The sequence below is a fragment of the Hippopotamus amphibius genome, chromosome 3 (genome assembly GCF_030028045.1).
Source record: "Hippopotamus amphibius kiboko isolate mHipAmp2 chromosome 3, mHipAmp2.hap2, whole genome shotgun sequence".
Classification (NCBI taxonomy): Eukaryota; Metazoa; Chordata; class Mammalia; order Artiodactyla; family Hippopotamidae; genus Hippopotamus; species Hippopotamus amphibius.
Window position 1 is genome coordinate 2,745,687 of NC_080188.1, and position 18,250 is coordinate 2,763,936.

Genomic DNA, 18,250 nt, shown 5'->3' on the forward strand with positions numbered 1-18,250 from the left:
AGCCTTGTTGGTGATGGATAAAACTTGGCACAAAACAAAAAAGTCAGCAACAATAGTGGCTATAAAGGGAAATACTTTATCTTTAAATCTATCTGCGTTTAGAAGAGTAAATATGAGTTAGATTTCTAGTATTCCTAGAAAAGGGGGGTGTCTTCCTAATTTGTGAGTTCTAGAAATCTAGGTAGCAGAAAATGTTGTTTCCCATAAACCTTACCCTAAGCACGTGGAGGTTAGTTAAAATACTGTTGATCCTTTTCAATTTTCCTTAAAAGTTTGTGAAAATCAAACAATGTGTAGGAGGTGTATAGAACTGCTTAAATGACAAATGATTAAATTAGGAAAAAAAGAATATCCTCTAAGATATCTTGCCCTGCCTCTAGTTATGTATTTAATAACTGCAAGAACTGATTACATACATTTGTTCTGTTAAATAAACCATTAAATTGCTGCAGTTTCCAAAGGGTCACTTCAGCAGAACTGGGCCATTTGTGAGACAGCATGTGATTATTTAAAACCAGTTTGGAAAGGAAAAATGAGAATTTTTAGATCCAGAAATGGTTTTACCCCTGATTCATTCTACAACTCTAGGCGAGTAACTTCTGCTGGTATCCATCAATGTATTTATTTCTTAAATGTAGCCATAGGACCTCAGCAGCTAAGAAGATGGATTATAAAGCTCCTGTAACATTCCTACCATTTTCACAATTTCGTTAGTCCATTTTACTGAGACTTTGGTATTTTTATAAGGGACTGTGGATAATCTTCCGCAGCTTTTCTGAACCTTGTGTTTATGCATACATTTTGCCTCAGAAGAATATGGTGACCATAAATACACACACAGACATAAATGAGCATACATTATGACCCATAATCTTCCATTTATTCATGAATCCTCCTTTAGTCAAATACTTGGCATTTTGCTTTAGATGAAAATGAATGAATATTCACTAATATGTGCATCACATGTCATATATATGTTAGTGCATGTATGTATAGTCACTGATTTTTTCTAAAGCAAAATGCAGAACATATATGTCATGTATAATGTTACTATATGTTATATATTATATTTATAATGTGTATTACATGTCATTATGGTATATACATCATGTATATATTATATATAATAAAAATAAGATCAAGGTCACTGAATATAAATTACAACCTGTAGTACGAAGTACACGTGTAAATACCCATTCAGCGTTGGTAAAAAATCCACTTGTCTCTCATTTCCTTATTTAACAGACGTTTAATAAGGACCATCTAGGGGTCAGCGACTTTGCCGCAGGCAAAGTTTTTAATTAGGGTGTTGTTTTTAATGATGGCATGGTAATGTAAGTAAATGAGGGACTCTTTCCGTCATCCAATGTGAGTATCTGTATATGACAGTGAACATAAAGTATGTGTAACGGATGGACCTTTCAAGAGCAGAGATGTATTTCTCACCCATCAACTGTGGCTTTGCCCTGGAACCAGGCAGCGGGCAGGGGCTCCTGGGGACAGGAGCCTCGCAGAGGTGGGAGCAGAGGGGCGTCGGCAAGTGAGCTCCTTGGAGAGCTTCCTTTCTGAAGCGAAACCAGCACGGGTGCCCACCCTTCCCTGGCCACGGCAAGGCACGCGGTCCCTTCTCATTCCTGCAGGCTCGGGCGTGAGCCGTCCTGAGTCACGGTCCCGTCTAGCCCAGGGATGACTCCGCGTTCTGTGATGTTCAGAGGAAAGCGGAGTCCTAACGGGGCTGCCCTCACTGTAAGCAAGAAGCTTCTCCTAAGAATCACGACCATGTCCCCTTCTGCGGTAACAGCAGACTCCGCGTCTTTCTGTTTCTTTCAGAGACTTGAGCAACAACCGCATGAGCACCCTCTCCAACCAGAGCTTCAGCAGCATGACGCAGCTCCTCACCTTGTGAGTGTGACGTGTGGCGCTCCCGTCGTTCCTCACCTCGCTGGACGCTGCTGCCGGGGCGCAGCCGCTGCCCTCCGGCCGTGTGAACACTGGCCGCAGAAGCAGACGCGTGAACCCTCGGGCAGCAGACGCATCCAGAGGGTGTAAAACGTGTTGGGTTCTGCAAAAGAAAGAAAGGATGGTTTGCATGTGTGGCGGGTTTGGGAGCGATCCTTAGGACCGACTTCCAGAGAGGGTCCCGAGTCACCTCGGGAAGGACCGGGTTGAGGCAGGAGCCGCGGGGGCAGGGAGCATTCTCGGCTGAGTGCCAGAAATAAAGATGCTGCCTTAGCGAGACGCCACAGAGACTGAGGAGGTGTGATGCGTCCGTACGCTCAGTTTGTAAGATGCTAAAGTAACCATTTCTCTTAAAGGCTTTATTTTTAAAAATGACGTTTCACCTCATGGGGATATGTGAGTAAAACAAATTGGCTTATGTGTGCTTTCAGAATTCTTAGTTACAACCGTTTGAGATGCATTCCTCCTCGAACCTTCGATGGATTGAAATCGCTTCGGTTACTGTAAGCAGATCTCATGTGTAACAAAATACGTCTTTTCTCAGGGCCTGGGTTTTGGATTATCTTTTCAATGATTGAACGGCTTTGTTTATTTTGGGGTGTTTTTGGTTATTATGCGTTAGGGTTTACTACAGATTTGGAAATCGGAAAATTATCTCTTACGGTGTCATTTCTCAACAGCTTTTACTTGGACAACATTTCTCTTTTGTAGCATGCTGTTACTGTGGTCATTTATTTGATAATTTATGATATTAAGATGTAGTTTTACATAGATCTAATTAATTTTGAAAGAAATATAGATTTTAATTTCTTTAAAAGTTATATAATACAACATATTTTTACTATACAAAGTTTATCTCAAAGTACATGAAACAAAATGCGGTCCTCAATCCCAATCCTCTCCCGAGAACGGACAGTTAAACAGTTTGTTGTTCTCTTCTGGTCCTTTTCTATGTTTGTTTTTATATGTTGATATATGTATGCCTACAGCTATATAACTTAAAAACCATAAATAGGGTTTTCCTCATCCTGTCATTGACGATTTTTATTTCACAATATGCTTTAGACTTTAGACTTTCCATTCTGTCGTGTGTACTGTTCCTCAACCGTGTGACTGGTGCAGAGTGTCCCACAGACTGAAGGGACCATAACTTATTTAAGCACCCTCATCTTTACTACCATTTGGTCTGATTCCAGATTTTCATTATCCTGTGCAGTGCTGGCATGTGCTCCCTACGCACCCATCTCACTGTCACGCATATTTGGAGAATACCAGAAGTAGTCGCCTTGTTTTCCCCCGGACAGTTTACAAATTTATTTTCCACCAATGCTATTTTAATAGAATACCTGTTTCAAAGCACTCTTACAACTACTGAATATTATTAATCCTTTCATGTTTGTCATATGACAGATGAAACATTATCTTCCATTCCTCATTTAATTTGCAATTCTGGTTACTAGAGCATTTGAGTATACTTTGTTTATTGAGCATTTGTGTTTCTTATTCTATGAGCCTGATGATATCAATTCCCATTTTCGATGGTTACTTTGCCTTTTCCTTATTAAAGTACCTGCCTTTATGCACTTCACTATAAGTTTGCAGGTCTTTTTATAAAATGTTGCAGGTATTTGCAGATATTTCCCATTCTGTTTTTTGTATGTAACCTTTGTTTTTTAATTGAAATACAGTTGATTTACAATGTTGTGTTAGTTTCTGGTTGCAGCAGAGTGACTTGGTTATACACACACACACACACACACACACACACACACACACACGTATATATTCTTTTCCAGACTCTTTTCCATCACAGTTTATTACAAGATAGTGAATATGGTTCGCTGTGCTATGCAGTAGGACCTTGTTTTGTATTCTTTTATATTATGGATATATTTTGTCAAAAATTTATTGCTCTTTTGCTTATGATTTCTGAGTTTTATAATACAGTGCTTTAAAAAGCCTTCCATATCCCACGTTTATAAAAAGGAGCTCATCTATATTTTATTTTAATACATTTTCAGTTTTATTTTTACATTTAACTCTTCAGTCTGGAATTTGTTTTATGCATATGATGTGAAGTGGGAACTTTCTGCTTCCCCAGATAGATACCCAGTTGCATAGAGACTATTTATTGAATATATCATCTTTCTATACTGACTTTAAAAGCTTGTTATAAACTAAAGTCTCATATATGCATGGGGATTTTTCTGAACTCCCTGAAATAATAGGAAATTTAATTTTGCTTTTTCTTGCTTTTAGTTCTTTACATGGAAATGACATTTCGGCTGTGCCCGAAGGTGCTTTCAGTGATCTTTCTGCACTGTCACACCTGTGAGTATCTAATTTATGAAAGTGGGTTTAAGGTCCAACTCCTCCTGGCAAGTGAGTTTGGAACAAACGGCCCACTGCCACCATTTTTATTGTCACATCATAAAATGTGATTGGTTCCATCTCTAAAGAAAATATAAAGATTTTCAATCTAGATATGGTGCCTTCTGCAAAATAGCCTTAATTTATCCTTCTGGCCCTAACTCCCCATTAGTTATCTTTGCTCTCAAAAGTGTCTCTTCTTACAAACACGGCTCCCCAACTTCCTAGCCTATGCCTTTCCTTTAATGTTTTCTGATTCTAAATATCAGCTCCCCTTCAACTCAGTCTGCCCAAACCCTGCTTTTCCAAGTCACATCCCAAATTTCACCTCCTCCAGGAAGCCTAGCCTGATTTGCTCAAACTGGACTCATTTTTTTAGCAAGTATTACTCATCATCGACTCTGGCACCATGCAGAAATAAATTAGACAAGGTGTAGGACTTTGTGGTGTGGCAGAGGCGAAACAGCCAAATCCTCATACTGGGTGAAATTGTTTTCCTTTGCATTCTGTCGCATAGCAGGCTCTTTGTACCTCCCTGTTTCTTGGAAGTACAATAAAATGATTTCATAATTAGGCCCAAGCACACAATTGGGTTAAATTCCATTGTTCCATTATTTTTAGCTGTACTGCTAAGAGCTGGGTATGTTGGGAGGGAGTTCAGAGAGCAGCCCTAGAAGCGAAAGCCCTGTTGGTCAGGCTGACTTTGGCATCCGCTGGTGACGGCTGTCTGCTTCAGCATAAACATCAGTGTCGGCTGGCCCTTCGTTCTCCGGAAGAGGCTACTTGCCATCGTGTTTCTTGGATTTGCCCGCCTCTTCAAAGCCTACCAAACCCCGAGAAGATACGTTTAGAAAACGGAGAGGGGGTGGGCAGAGGCTGGGAGCCAGTAGCCACGCTCCATCGGAGTTTCCCCCGCGGGGACTGTGTTATCCCTGGAGGCCTTTGTCCCTCTGCCTGCTGCTTACTGTCAGTATATCTTCCAATCAACTCCGGGGTCCCTGGAGCCAAGACCTCCATTCTCTCGTGTGTGGGAGCCCCAGCTCCCGCCTCAGAGCTGACGGCAGGGCCACTCCTCTTCAGCCTCCGTGGGAGTCGCTTGCTGAGGTCCCCTGTGCATGAGACCCGCGGCTCAGGGGTGCAGGGCTGCAGCAGCGAATGCCGCCTGCAGAGGGAGGGGGCTGTCCAGCTGGGGTGACGGCGATGCGCCAGAAGAGGCTGCAGGGACGGGAAGCGTGCTGCTTGAGCTACGTGGGCGTCCTGTGTGTGACGCTCCCCCCCCAGGGCGAGAGCAGTTAGAGTCTTCTTCGTCTCGCGTCCTGTTTTGTCACGTGTTTCATTTTATGCCGTTGTCTTTCACTCCCTAGATCATCGAGAGCTCTGCTCCATCCGCTTTTTTTTACTGTGTCTCCTGGCGTAGTAAGGACTTAGCAAATGTCAGGAGAGATGAGATCAGATGACTCAAAAACATCATTTGCCTCATTTTTAATGTAGAAGAAAGGTTTGAATCGGACATACATGTGAACATAACATTTACTCCAATTCTTGGCTAGAGTTGGGCATTAAAACAGCTGCAATAGAAAGTATTATGGTTTTGTGAGTATATTTGAAAATCTCTTCATAAAAGAATAGTTTTGGTTGGGTTATATATCCAGAACCACTACTAATCTGAAGTTAATTATAAATCAGAATGAATCCATTTTTCAGTGCTACTTTATGTACACACTAGTTGTGCCCAAGCTTGGCGAATTTGTGAGCCCATTGGTTAATACCTCTGGCCTCAGTTTTTTAAATCTGTAAAATGGGTTATTAATAGTATTGATCTCAAAGAGTTTCTACTTAGCGTAAAATGAGGTAATTCATATAAATGGCTTAGCACAGTTCCTGTATGTCATAATGATACAATAAATGCTAAGTATTATCTTGATCACTTTTTCTGTCACCACAACTGCTTATGTGAGTAGGAACCAAAGTTCTAAAATGAAAAACTTTATAGGGACAGACATCCGATGGAGTTCCAGATCAGGTCTGGGGAACTAGCTTTACGCGTCTTTACTGGTTTATGCCCTTCCTTCTCTTCTTGCCTTTTACTGGTTCTTCACCCTGAAACACCCATTCCAGCCTTTTCCACATACTTGAATCTACATGTCTAAACGTTCAGACTTCTTCAATCACCAGTCTCCCAGAAAAGCTGCCCTCTTCACAGTTACCTTGTAAATTCTCCTACGTCCCCACTTAAAATGAAAACTACTTGTCTGTATGAGTTTATGTGCATCTCCCTTGCAGAAGGAGTTTTTTGGGTTCAAAATAATGTGTTATTCATATTTGGGCCCCCAGAAGCTGGCATAATGATTGGGTTCTAAGTAACTCGTTGGTGAGTGAAGGAAGTGTTGGTGTGCATCCGGGGTGTGCTTGCACCCAGTATAAACCTGTGTGCAAATACAAGGAGACCTTGTAAAGCCAGGTGCGTGTTAGCCCGGGGGGCAGTGCGCGGAATCACAGCTGCACGTAATTCGGGAGAATGGGGCCTCCCCGGTGCCTCCACTCTCTGCGCAGTTTTTATCAGTAAGTCTGGAGGGACGTTCCGCCGAGCATCAGCATGCATTCTGGTCCCCGGGAAGATAACAGTGCTTCCACACGTGTGTCTGTGTGTGTGTGCTTTTGCTGTGCTGTTTTCCAGAGCAATTGGAGCCAACCCTCTTTACTGTGACTGTAACATGCAGTGGTTATCCGACTGGGTGAAGTCAGAGTACAAGGAGCCGGGAATAGCTCGCTGTGCAGGTCCTGGAGAAATGGCAGATAAACTGTTACTCACCACTCCCTCCAAAAAATTTACATGTCAAGGTATGGCTTTTAACCATCCTACTTCTGTAAATAAAACGTCGCCGTATTAATTTACAAAGAAAAAAGAAAACCATGGGCCGCTAGATTTCATAGGTATAGCTGAAAAACTCTAATAAATAATTAGTTTCCTCCCATACTTGGAGAAGACAGAGCCGTTACACGAGGAGCCCAAGTAAAAAATTTATTTTCAAATAAATTGCAGAAATAATCCATTGGAAATGGCTAGGTTTTTTCTTTTAATGTATGGAGAAATGAAGAGTACACAGTTTCTGGAAGGTCCTCTCATAGCCTCTGACTAGTGCAATATTTTGCTTTTGCTTTGTCTGAACGTGTACCCTGCTCCTAGGGCTGCCAGGGCCCTGTGGCTTCCTGATTCCAGGTAAGGAGAAGTGAGCCCTCCCCAGCGTCCAGGCCAGACCTTCCAGCTCCCCTCCTGTGCTGCCCTCTTCCTGTGTTCATGGTTCTGTTTCTTCCTTGCTTTGGGTCCTTTCCTTTTCCCTTTGTTTTATGTACCTGTGAATTCTATACAGTGTCTTAGTAACGAATATTTTCTTCTCTTATTACAAAAGTAATCTGTGCCCAACATAGTAAATCTAAAGAATAGGAAAATGTAAACAATAAGAAACTAAAGAACTAAAAGCAACAGTTAATGACAATGCCCAAAGATAATCACTATTAAACTTGTTTTGTATATCTTTCCACTTTTTCTAGTCAAATATATGGATTTAAGTTTCTCACGAAAAATAGGGTAGAAGGTTACTATCATCCTTAATTTTTGATGTTTCAAGAGAGCCACTTTTAATTATTAGATGGAGGAGAGAAATTCTTAAAAATTTTAGATGTATAAGATGCAGAGCCTTATTAAACTTGTTTTATGTGTAAAACTAAACCTTGGGTATTGTGGAGCATAGAGAAATTTGCAGACCTGGCTGAAAAGATAAGCTTTCAACACTTGATCATGTAGGTGGGAAAACATATCTAAGTAGGTTATACTGTGCAGCGGATCACAGAGCGAAGCCCAGCCTGGTTTCTCCTGGGCGACATCCCAGCTTCACTTTTCAATAGCTACGTCGCTTCAGTAGCTTAACCAGCCTGTGGCTCAGCTTCCTCGTTCGCAGGCAGAGAGGATCAGAGTGCATACCCGAAAGGGTTTTGTTAAGATTAGATGAGATGTTATATGTGGAATCTTAAAAAAAGAAAAAGAAAAAAGAAAATGTCGTTTCCACAGAAACGGAGACTAGAATGGTAGTTTCCAGGGACTGGGGGAGAGGGAAAGTGGAGAGATGTAGGTCAGAGGACAGTAAGTTCTGAGGCTCTAATGCACACATGGTGGCCATCGTTAATAATATGGTATCGGATACTGGAAAGTTTCTGAGAGTAAATCTTCAGCATTTCCCCCCGCCCCACACAGAAGTTAACTATGTGAGGTGATGGGTGTATTCATTATCTTGCTTTTGTTAATCATTCCACAGTGTATATGTATATCAAATCATCGAGTTTTACATTTTAAATACATGCGGTTATATTTGTCAAATATTTTTTAATAAAGTTGGGGAAAAGGATTCGTTTATTTAATATATATAAAACATACTACCTTACACACAGGAAGTCCTCAGCATATAGGTTAGCTGCCATTTTTATTATTATAACATTTCAAGACACCAAAAAAATATGATGTGGGATGGCATGCCACGCTTTGTTGGTGAGAGAAGGAATTTTCGAAAACTGTGTTCCCTCCCCCAGACATTTCTAAGTGGGCGTCTGATGTTTTTTCATAGTTATAAATGGTTGCAGGAGATGTAATTTGCAGCGCATTATAAACATGGACATCTTAAAACAACGCTCTTCCGTTATTCTTTTAAACGTATTTGGCAGAATCTGAATATCAGAGCCAAGTTTAAAAGAAACAAAAGCAAGGTCCTCACTGTTTTACATTGTTCTTTTTCCTCACACTTTGATTTTTCTCCTTGAGTTTCTGTTTCCAGTACCTCAGAGAACTGTATCATTCTCCGCTCCCAAAAATGTGTATATAATTTGAATTTTTAAAATGTCCTACCTCTAAAGATCTATGAGTTTTTAAATTTTTCTTAGAATTAATTGTTTCCAGGAATGCTTATGCAACATTGATTGGGACAGCGTAATTATTTATCAATATGTTAATGTTTATATTCAAAATTGAAATTAAAATTTTACTGGAAATGCTTCTCTGGATTATGTGCATTGATTGCAAGAGGCTTTGCAAACAACCTGTGTTTTAGAGCATTCTTTTGTAACCTCAGATGTTTCTTTGGGGCAGTGCCCCATGGTCAGTTTCCAGTGGGCCGAGAAGCGTATCACTTTTTGGTAAGGTGGAGATGATTGTCAGAGGGGAGATAGGGGAGGAGAAACTGGCACAGAAACTTACTTGTAGACGTATTATTGGGCAGACTGATTCTAGGAAGAGTATATGGGCCAGCTGAGCAACTGCAGGATGGCTTTGTTATGCTCTCTCTGCCCAGGGATGCTCACACTCCACTGTGAAAAGTGCTGGTGTTTATCTTCAATTCTTAAACTTAGAGTTCCACAGAGATATTTCTTGAAAAAAATACTTTATGGTTATGTAAGTTGAGAAAAGCTACATGCTTACATTCAATTCTTAGAACATCAGAGTTCACATTAATTTATTAAATGTTCTCAGAAGTCCAGCGTAAATACATACGTACGTGTCTGTTTAACTCAAGATTTATCTAATTGATTTGACCCTTTTTTATTAATAGTATCTTTTGTTCTTCATATAGCGTGAATGGAAATATGCTTTGGTCCGGATCAGTGTAGCCTGATAGACCTTTCTGCAGTGATGGAAATGTTCTGTACCTGTGCCATCCAGTACGGTAGCCACTAGCCTCATGTGATTGTTGAAATGTAGCTAAGGCAGCTACATTTTTTAATTGTATTTTTACAATTAAACCGAATTTTTAATTGTATTAAAATTGAAACTTCAATAGCCATGTGTAGCTAGGGGCTGCCGTATTGGATAACGCTGTTGCTATGTGGCTCAGATGAAGAGAGCCTTTCGGAGAGTGGCTGTAAAAGGTTTCTTACCGGAGAGTCCAGGCCAGTTGTTTGCACAAGCAGGAAAGTGTGAGGACTGAGCTGCAGGTGGGTGGGACCGCAGGAGCCCAGCTGTGATACGGAAAATGCTGAAACTGTGGCAGTTGAGTTGAATGTTCGCTGACTTATCGAGTTAACCAATCACATGTTTCAAGGTGCACCCTACACTGCATAGCAGACAGCGTAAGTGTAGGCCAGTTGGCAAGAAGTATAGACATTCAAAACTCAACAAATCAGTGTAATTGCACTTAGCAAACTTTAACATTTACTCCGTTCTTCTATAACTTAACAATTTTAGAGCGGTAGCAAACACTGAAACTCATAATGTTCTTTGCCAGCGTTTCTCGTATTTGTCAAAATATTGTGAACCACCCTCACATGCTTTGCTAGAGATATTTACTCATAATAAATGGATTGGTTGAGGCAAAGTATTCTAATCCATTAATTGAAATAATTAACTCTGGGAAATCTACTGAGTACTGTGGTTTTTGAGTTTACATGTTTTATGAGCTTGAAAGCAATAAAATTATGCTTTAAATATTTTATAATTTGAGTTTTTATATTTTAATTTTTTGTGCCAGTTTAATGTGTTTTATTTATTCATGAAAATCATGTAAGTACATACTCCTAATATTAAAGTTTGTAAATATGTAATGTCATATTACATCAGGAAGATGAATATTCTTTATTTGAAAACATGTTTACATAGCTCTATTTAAATATAATTTAAACATTTATTTTCTTTGCTAGGAAAGACAATACTATTATTTTGAATAATTAATTCTTTCAATATAATTTTTATCTTACATTTTTCAGAGTATTTTCTTTGTGGTATAATCTCATAGTTCCAGTGCACAACAGAAATAAATGAACTGAATGAAATAGATTATCAGAGCATATTTACTTAATAGCCAGACTAGGGCATTCTTGAATGGGTAGCAGATGGTTATAACTTGTTATAAGCCAAATGTCCTATCTTCATCTTTTAAATAGCAGGTGGAGTTAGAACGCTCAAGCAATCTGCAAGAAAACGAAGGATCTTGCCCTCCCCGGGTTTCATTGAAAATGTCACTGTGGAATGTAGAATATTGTTAGTTTCTAATATTCCCTTTATTGCTCTTGGTTCAGGAAGCTTTGGCTGTACAGGCAACTAAAGTGTTCACTTTTCATTTGACAGACGCTTATTAAACACTTAAATGTGCTAAGGACTGAACAGTCGAAAGGAAGCAAGTGGTATATCGCTTCTTTCATTCAACAAATGTTATGTGAGTTCCTGCTGAGCACTAGGCACAGCTCCAGGGTGTTAAGAATACAATAATAAATAGGACAGAAGAGCCCCTGCCTTCATGGAGCTTATATTCTACCGATAGATGCACTTAAATGGATAATTACAAAATGATATGGAAGTTTGGTGATAGCAGTGTATATACGATATTAATAATCTGTATCCAAACCAAACAGTCGTGGAATTGTCACCAGTGCCACCAGGTCCATCAGGGAGTCACGTGGAGCTGCGAACGGAACGCACATCAGGGGGAAAAGCCCCAGTGGGCAGGTGTCTGGCAGCCAGGAACCCGAGTGAAGAGGTGGGAGTGTGGTGCTCACCGTACCGCGTTACTTACCTGTGCAGATCAGCTGAGGCATCGGGAAACCTGGGACCTTTTCAGATCCCAGCATGATCAGCATACCATCATCACGTGCTTGATCTCTTCTGCTAATTTTGTAGGTGAAGAATCCTCTAGATTCTGGAATTTCTGGGGAAAATTCCACATCTCTCAATAATGACATTGTAATATTGTCAGTTTTTTTTTTTTCCCCAGTGAGATCAGCATTTTGTTTTGGGGGGTGTTCTTGACAAGCTCAAGGTCTTTTGGGTTTGGTCTCAAAATTATTAGTTAATACTGTCCTTAGTCATTTAATTAAAGTATGAGGGTGATTAAACAGGATAACATAATGAAAAATTTACTCGTGAGATCAGTTTTGAAATAGCAAAACTGGTCAAATCCTTTCTACATTTTCAGATTTAATATCACTAGCACATAGTTGTAAATTTGAAATAACCTTCGCTTTAGGGGATTACGATTTGCTCTCTGGCTAAAGAAAATATTCAGGTTTGCCCATAGGTGTTTGCCAAAAGCACCATATTTAAAAAACAAACAAGGGCTGTTTTTCATTATGCTTTTTAAAAAACTTAAAACACTGGGAAAATTTTAATAGCCATTTAGTAATTAATTATTCATAGGAGGTGATGGTAGCCAGTGATTTGTATTCCGTTCTTAAATATCGTACATCCATATTGTCTTTGATACAGTAATTCCCTAGAATAATTACGGCTCTTTTTCTTTTAAGCGTGCCTCAGGAAGTTTGTTTACTGGCCTAAGATCACATGTGTGTGTCGCAGATGGCCCAGCCTAGGTGTCCCAGAGGTGCAAGACCCATCTTCGTGTTTCTGCGTAACCATTTATGTAATGCAGATTTGCAGGATGTTAACCCCCGTCATCTAGGGACCATCTCTCCCCTCGCCTGAGACTGTAGGGACACCAGTGAGTGCCCGCTTGCTGCCCCAGTAGCCTCTGTGTAGCTTCTTGCTTTGCCTTTTCATCTCAGCAGCGGTGGCCGCTGCTCCTTCCTGCACATCCCCGTGGCCGCTTCATTCCTTGGCTGGCGTCTCTTTCTTACCTACTCTTGCATATCGACGTTCACGGGGTTCTCTCCTTAGCCCTGTTAGTAGAACCGAGTGCAGTCCCACGGCTTCAGGTATCTAGCCATGACTTTTCTTATGAACTTCAGATTCATGTTTCCGCTCACCTAGTGAATCCCCCCGCCTTGCCGGCCTGCAGAAACTTAAAACACATATTCCAAAACGTGCCTCCCCATTTTCCACATTCTCTTGCAACTGTGTTCTGTAGTTGATCCATAGAGGTCTTTATTACCGAGCTACTAGTTAGTTATGACCGATATTAAATATCCCCCTACGTTTTCCCTACGTTGTCTTAGATCTACGTCTGACTTTATACAAGGGCAGCACTAGAGGGTTCTGCTCTTTGATTCATGTCTCCAAGGGACACCAGAACGAAGGCAGACTCTGGGATATAGTTAGAAATTTGCGTTTGGAGTTTTTAGTAATAAATCAAAGTGAGGTACAATTCTCGGTAGGTGGCAATATTAGTGTAATAGCTAGTGATTTGAGTCAAGTAAGCAAGTCTGCCTACAAGCCTTAATGGATTTGAGGTGCAGCCGTTCTTCCATTAAAGATTAAAGTCACTGACAAATTGTCAGCCAAACTTTCTGCTCATTTTTCCTTTGAACCGATAAGCTAAACACCCTCCATCCGTATAGCGGATGCTAGAGGACTGTCTAAAGTCAAGACCTAATCTCAGATCAATCCAGGTATCCTAGGCCGGCCTCCTTCATGTCAGTGACATGAGTAAACATTTGTATCCGTGAAGCTAGATTTCTTTTCTCCTCTGGGCACACACCTGAGGGCCAGTGTGTTGGCAGTAATTTAACACTTCTTGGAACCGGTTAACTTTGGGAAGAAGGGACGTTTGAAGATCGGTGAAGTTGTATCAGCAAGTAAGTTGTCGTTCCTTGCCAAGCAGCAGTGCAAGAACAAAAGGAAGCTCTCCTTCCTGATTTTGCACTGTCGTTTCTCGTGGTTGTTCCTGCCAGATTTCCAAACCACAGCTGCAGTCCTTAAAAACATAGAATCATTAACCGTAGGTGTTGTTACCCGATGGGAAATTATCTCTCCGTGCCCATTTCCACTCTCCCATGTTTTTGATAATAATAGCCCGTACAGTTTTCCCAAATTTCAAAAGCTCCTGGCAGAGACAAAAGGTACTCAGTGAACTTGAAGTGAGTGAGTAAACAGCAAGCTCTCATTTGCCTTTGTGCTAAAATTTGAACAGACGTGCAGAGGAAGACGTCCTTTCCTTTCACCTTTTAAGTAAACCACTCGTATCCCTCCCAGCCCCTGCCCTCTTTGGAGGTCTAGGCTTTGAAGAGTGTCAGAACATGCTGTGGCTTCTGTGCTTGTTCTCACTGTATTCTGTGCTCAGAATTCTTAACATCTCATTTAAAGCTTAAAGCGACCCATTGAGATGACTTCCATTGCTCTCCTAATTCCAAACAGTTAAGTAATACATCTAGATCACTAACTTGGCCTGACTGACTTCTGATTCTCTGCCTGAGATTACTATGCGTTACGATAAGAGATTTGTCTCTTTCTTGTTCCTGGACGTCTTCTTTTCACCTAAGACCAGCAACTGTGCAAGATTCTATAAGCACTGGTTTGCTGCTAGAGAACTATGCTAACTCTTCTACCATTTTATTTTGAGTTCAGCTTATCCCTTTGGCTCTGATATCATCTCCTTGTTATAGAAACAGGTTAAAGATGTGGTTACCCTTGAATAAGAACTTTGCAGGAAAGGATCTCAGGGAAAGTGTCCTGGATGGTAAATGAATCACAAATTGAAGGCAAAGACTGGATAGAAGATAGAAGAGAAGCAAAATACGGGTGGGAAGATAGAAGAGAGAAGAGAACCAGATACAAAGGATTTAGTTCAAAAGGGTTAGAATATAAAAGTAAATGGATTTAGATAAAGCAGGTGGATGTAAAAATCACATTATAAGAAGAATATTTAGTTAGGTGGAATTATAATCTAAATAAAATAGGAAAAGGAATCATATTTTAAGACATTTGGACATATCAGAGGATGCTGCCATTTGGAATTTCTGTAATTCACAAACATCTTTTGAATTACCTTTCACTCAGACTCAAGTGATAGAAATCAATTATCTTTGAAGAACTGATTTCAAAAGAGGGGTTTGAAAAAAGGAGAAGCAAATATGATGATAGCCATAGTAGTCAGCTTTACCAAGCTGAAGAAATTAGAATTCAGGGTCTTACGTATTCCTCATCCCGATGCCACCAGAACAGTTTGTGGGTTTAGGAAATCCTCAGGAGAAGCCTGGGCACCTGGGAGAACTTGTTATTTTGATCCTTGTGCTAAACCAGGTATGTGCGGCAGAGCCACCATCTCCCTCCGTATACCCATGAGAAATTGCAGATACTGAGAAGAGTTGAGCAGACGTGCTATATAAAAAGTCAAACTTGGTTTTGGAAAAACGTGGAGAAGTTAGATAGTGCTTATTAATCAGATATGGTTCAGTGGATATTTATTAAATAAATCTTGACTGTGCTAAAAACTGGACAGAGACTGCTTCAGCCTGGCAGTTTCATGATCTGCACTCTCTTCTATTAAAATAATTCTTCAAAACATACCCAGTTTTTTTCCTAAAACAATCTCCAGCTTCTCATCTAAATAATCAGATTTTTGAAAAATGTCACACTCGGCAGAAGAAACTTAGACACTGCCAACCCTGAACCCCTCCATGCAAACCGCAGCCTTTCGAGGCTGAAGGCACAGAAATAGACTAAAGACAGGTTTCCTCGAGGGCTTGGGAAGTGGCCAGATAAAGGTTTGCAGTCCTCGCATTGGCTGACGAGCTGTTCTGCTGCTTCACCCTGCGCCTCTGTTCCAAGAGCCTTCTCTCTTCTAGCCTAGTGCAGGAATCCATCGCCATCCAGATGTTTCCTTTCCTAGGGCTGATTCCAGCTGTGATCATTTTAGCAAACACAGAGCTGTTTATTGTGGGGTATGACGTGGATGTGACGCACGGCTCTAACAGCTGCCGTTCACTTCTCTGACGTGCTGAATAGCTAAATTCATTTGATAAATACATTGGAGGAGGGGAGAAATTAAATTTCTGTGAGGCTCACTTCAGTATTAGTCCCAGCAATTTCCCAACTGTAATTTGATACAGCAACTGCGTTCCTTACTCTGGTACCAAAGAAAAGCAGAGGGGACAGTGACAAGGCCTCCCCTGGTGACTGAGGTGTCCCTAGGAGCAAAACACCACTCCTTGCATCCCCAGGACCTTCAGTTATTTCCAGATAGTTGGAAAAGAAACAGGAATCTCTGTGTAAACATATCTCAGGGTTTTTGTTCATAGGGAAACTGAACGGTAGAGAACACTGTCCTTTTTGGATTGTACTCCAAAACCATCATGTGAATATGTATTTCCTAGGGTGAGGGGATACTTAGATATGAAGAATTTTAATGGCCACCATGTTCGTTCACATTTTCTTTCATACGTGAGTTTCTGTGAGTAGACCAAAGTTTACCCGCGTAAAAACTCTATAGAAAAATTTGATTAAAGGAAGTGTATATTAGCAGAAGTCATACACAGCTTTTTGAACAGCGGTACCTTCACGGTTGGAGTGGTGGTGGGAGAGGGGGCGCAGAGGAGGGATGCTCTACAGCTGACTCAGATAACCTTGCTAGAAATTATGTGTGGTGAGACGTGCACTTAAAATTATCACTGTTCCAGCGAGGATAAAGAACTACAGAGAGATTGACAGTGAAAGCAAACATATAATTAATATTTATGTTATAAAATATTTGTATTTCAAATATAAAAATGTCACTCTGAGTGCGCTCATCAGACAGGTGCCAAAAGGCAGTCCAGTGCGGAAAGTAGCATCAATAGAACATAATTTTATTGAGGACAGTACAGTATCTACATTTTTAGCCACTTATGGAACAAATATGTGTGGCCAAAGGAAAGTATCTTCAATTGAATCTGCATTTAATCCAGACCTTTCATGGACTAAGGGATTTTTTAATGCATATCCCAAAAGGTGAGATTGCAGGTAGAGACCACTTCAGTGGTATTTTATTCTCGGGGAGGAAGACCCAGAAATCTCACCCATCACGTGCCTGTGGTCATGTGCTAACAGGGTGAGCTAAAGGACATGAGGGAGGATATAGTGAAGATGTCATTTTTGGTTTATTTCGTATGCGTGGAAGTGGCACTGTTCTGTATCTCCTGTGTGAACAGCACTGAGCTCGTACGATCAGGGCAGGTGCATACTACTGCATTTTTAATTGCACTGATGAATTTCTGCTTTTTCGTAAAACTTGCCCAGACATCCCCCAGCACAGACACGCACACACAGTCCTCTCTGGGATCCATGGTGTACCTTTCCCTGCCAGCCGGCTGAGTGGCTAAGTTGCAGGTCCTGGCCAAGGAACGCATCCACATAAGCTAGTCAGCTAATGAGCAGATTCACCCTGTGTTGTTGGCATCACTCATGTCAGATCCTAACCACTAAGCTCACATCTCAGAGACCTACTCTGACATCAGAGAGTTTCACTCTTAACTCCCAGTGAGGTGGCCTCCTGTTGAGCTCCTACAGGTAGAAATGGTAATGCTGGCTTCTGGTTTTGTCGTGGAAGAGAAACACATACAGATACATGACTAGTAATAATTTTATACAAAACGTCCTGTTACCTTAAGGATTGAAATAAGTTTAAGTGAACTGAAAACAGAAAGTATCCACTTCTCATATTTTTCAATCAATTTTTAGGTCCTGTGGATGTCAGTATTCTCGCTAAATGTGATCCCTGCTTATCAAATCCGTGTAAAAATGACGGCACCTGTAACAGTGACCCAGTGGACTTCTACCGCTGCACCTGTCCCTATGGCTTCAAGGTGAGCAGCAGCTGTTGTGGGAACCAGGATGTGAAGACGTAGCTTTCCTCGGTGGCTCTTTAGTATTCCGCTGTGCTTTCTGTCTGTGCTGAGAACTGCTCTGTTCACACTCAGCTTGACCGTTCCTTCTCCAGGGGCAGGACTGCGATGTCCCAATTCACGCATGCATCCGTGACCCGTGTAAACATGGAGGAACTTGCCACTTAAAAGAAGGAGAAAAAGATGGCTTCTGGTAGGTCATTAGTCTGTGATCTTCTGTGTCTGAAGTATTGGAGCAAGAATAAACAAACATGCATTTTTCCCTTTTTAAATCCAACGGCTTTACTTTAAAAGGAATACCAGAAATTCTGTTCATAAGGAAAATATGTATTAGTTCCTTGCAGAGATATTTCAATATAAAAACAAATTGAGACATTACAGTATTCTCAGC

General features: G+C 40.8%; 1 protein-coding gene across 11 annotated transcripts in view; it reads left to right on the forward strand.

Moving 5' to 3' along the window:
• Nucleotides 1–18,250, forward strand: part of SLIT2 (slit guidance ligand 2) — a 364,105-nt gene that overhangs the window by 300,784 nt on the left and 45,071 nt on the right. For all 11 annotated transcript variants that reach the window (XM_057726063.1, XM_057726060.1, XM_057726062.1 and 8 more), the window contains 6 exons: nucleotides 1,831–1,902; nucleotides 2,391–2,462; nucleotides 4,219–4,290; nucleotides 7,007–7,170; nucleotides 17,696–17,820; nucleotides 17,955–18,052. In XM_057726063.1, coding sequence (XP_057582046.1) covers nucleotides 1,831–1,902; nucleotides 2,391–2,462; nucleotides 4,219–4,290; nucleotides 7,007–7,170; nucleotides 17,696–17,820; nucleotides 17,955–18,052 — 603 coding nt within the window. The remainder of the gene's footprint in view (nucleotides 1–1,830; nucleotides 1,903–2,390; nucleotides 2,463–4,218; nucleotides 4,291–7,006; nucleotides 7,171–17,695; nucleotides 17,821–17,954; nucleotides 18,053–18,250) is intronic.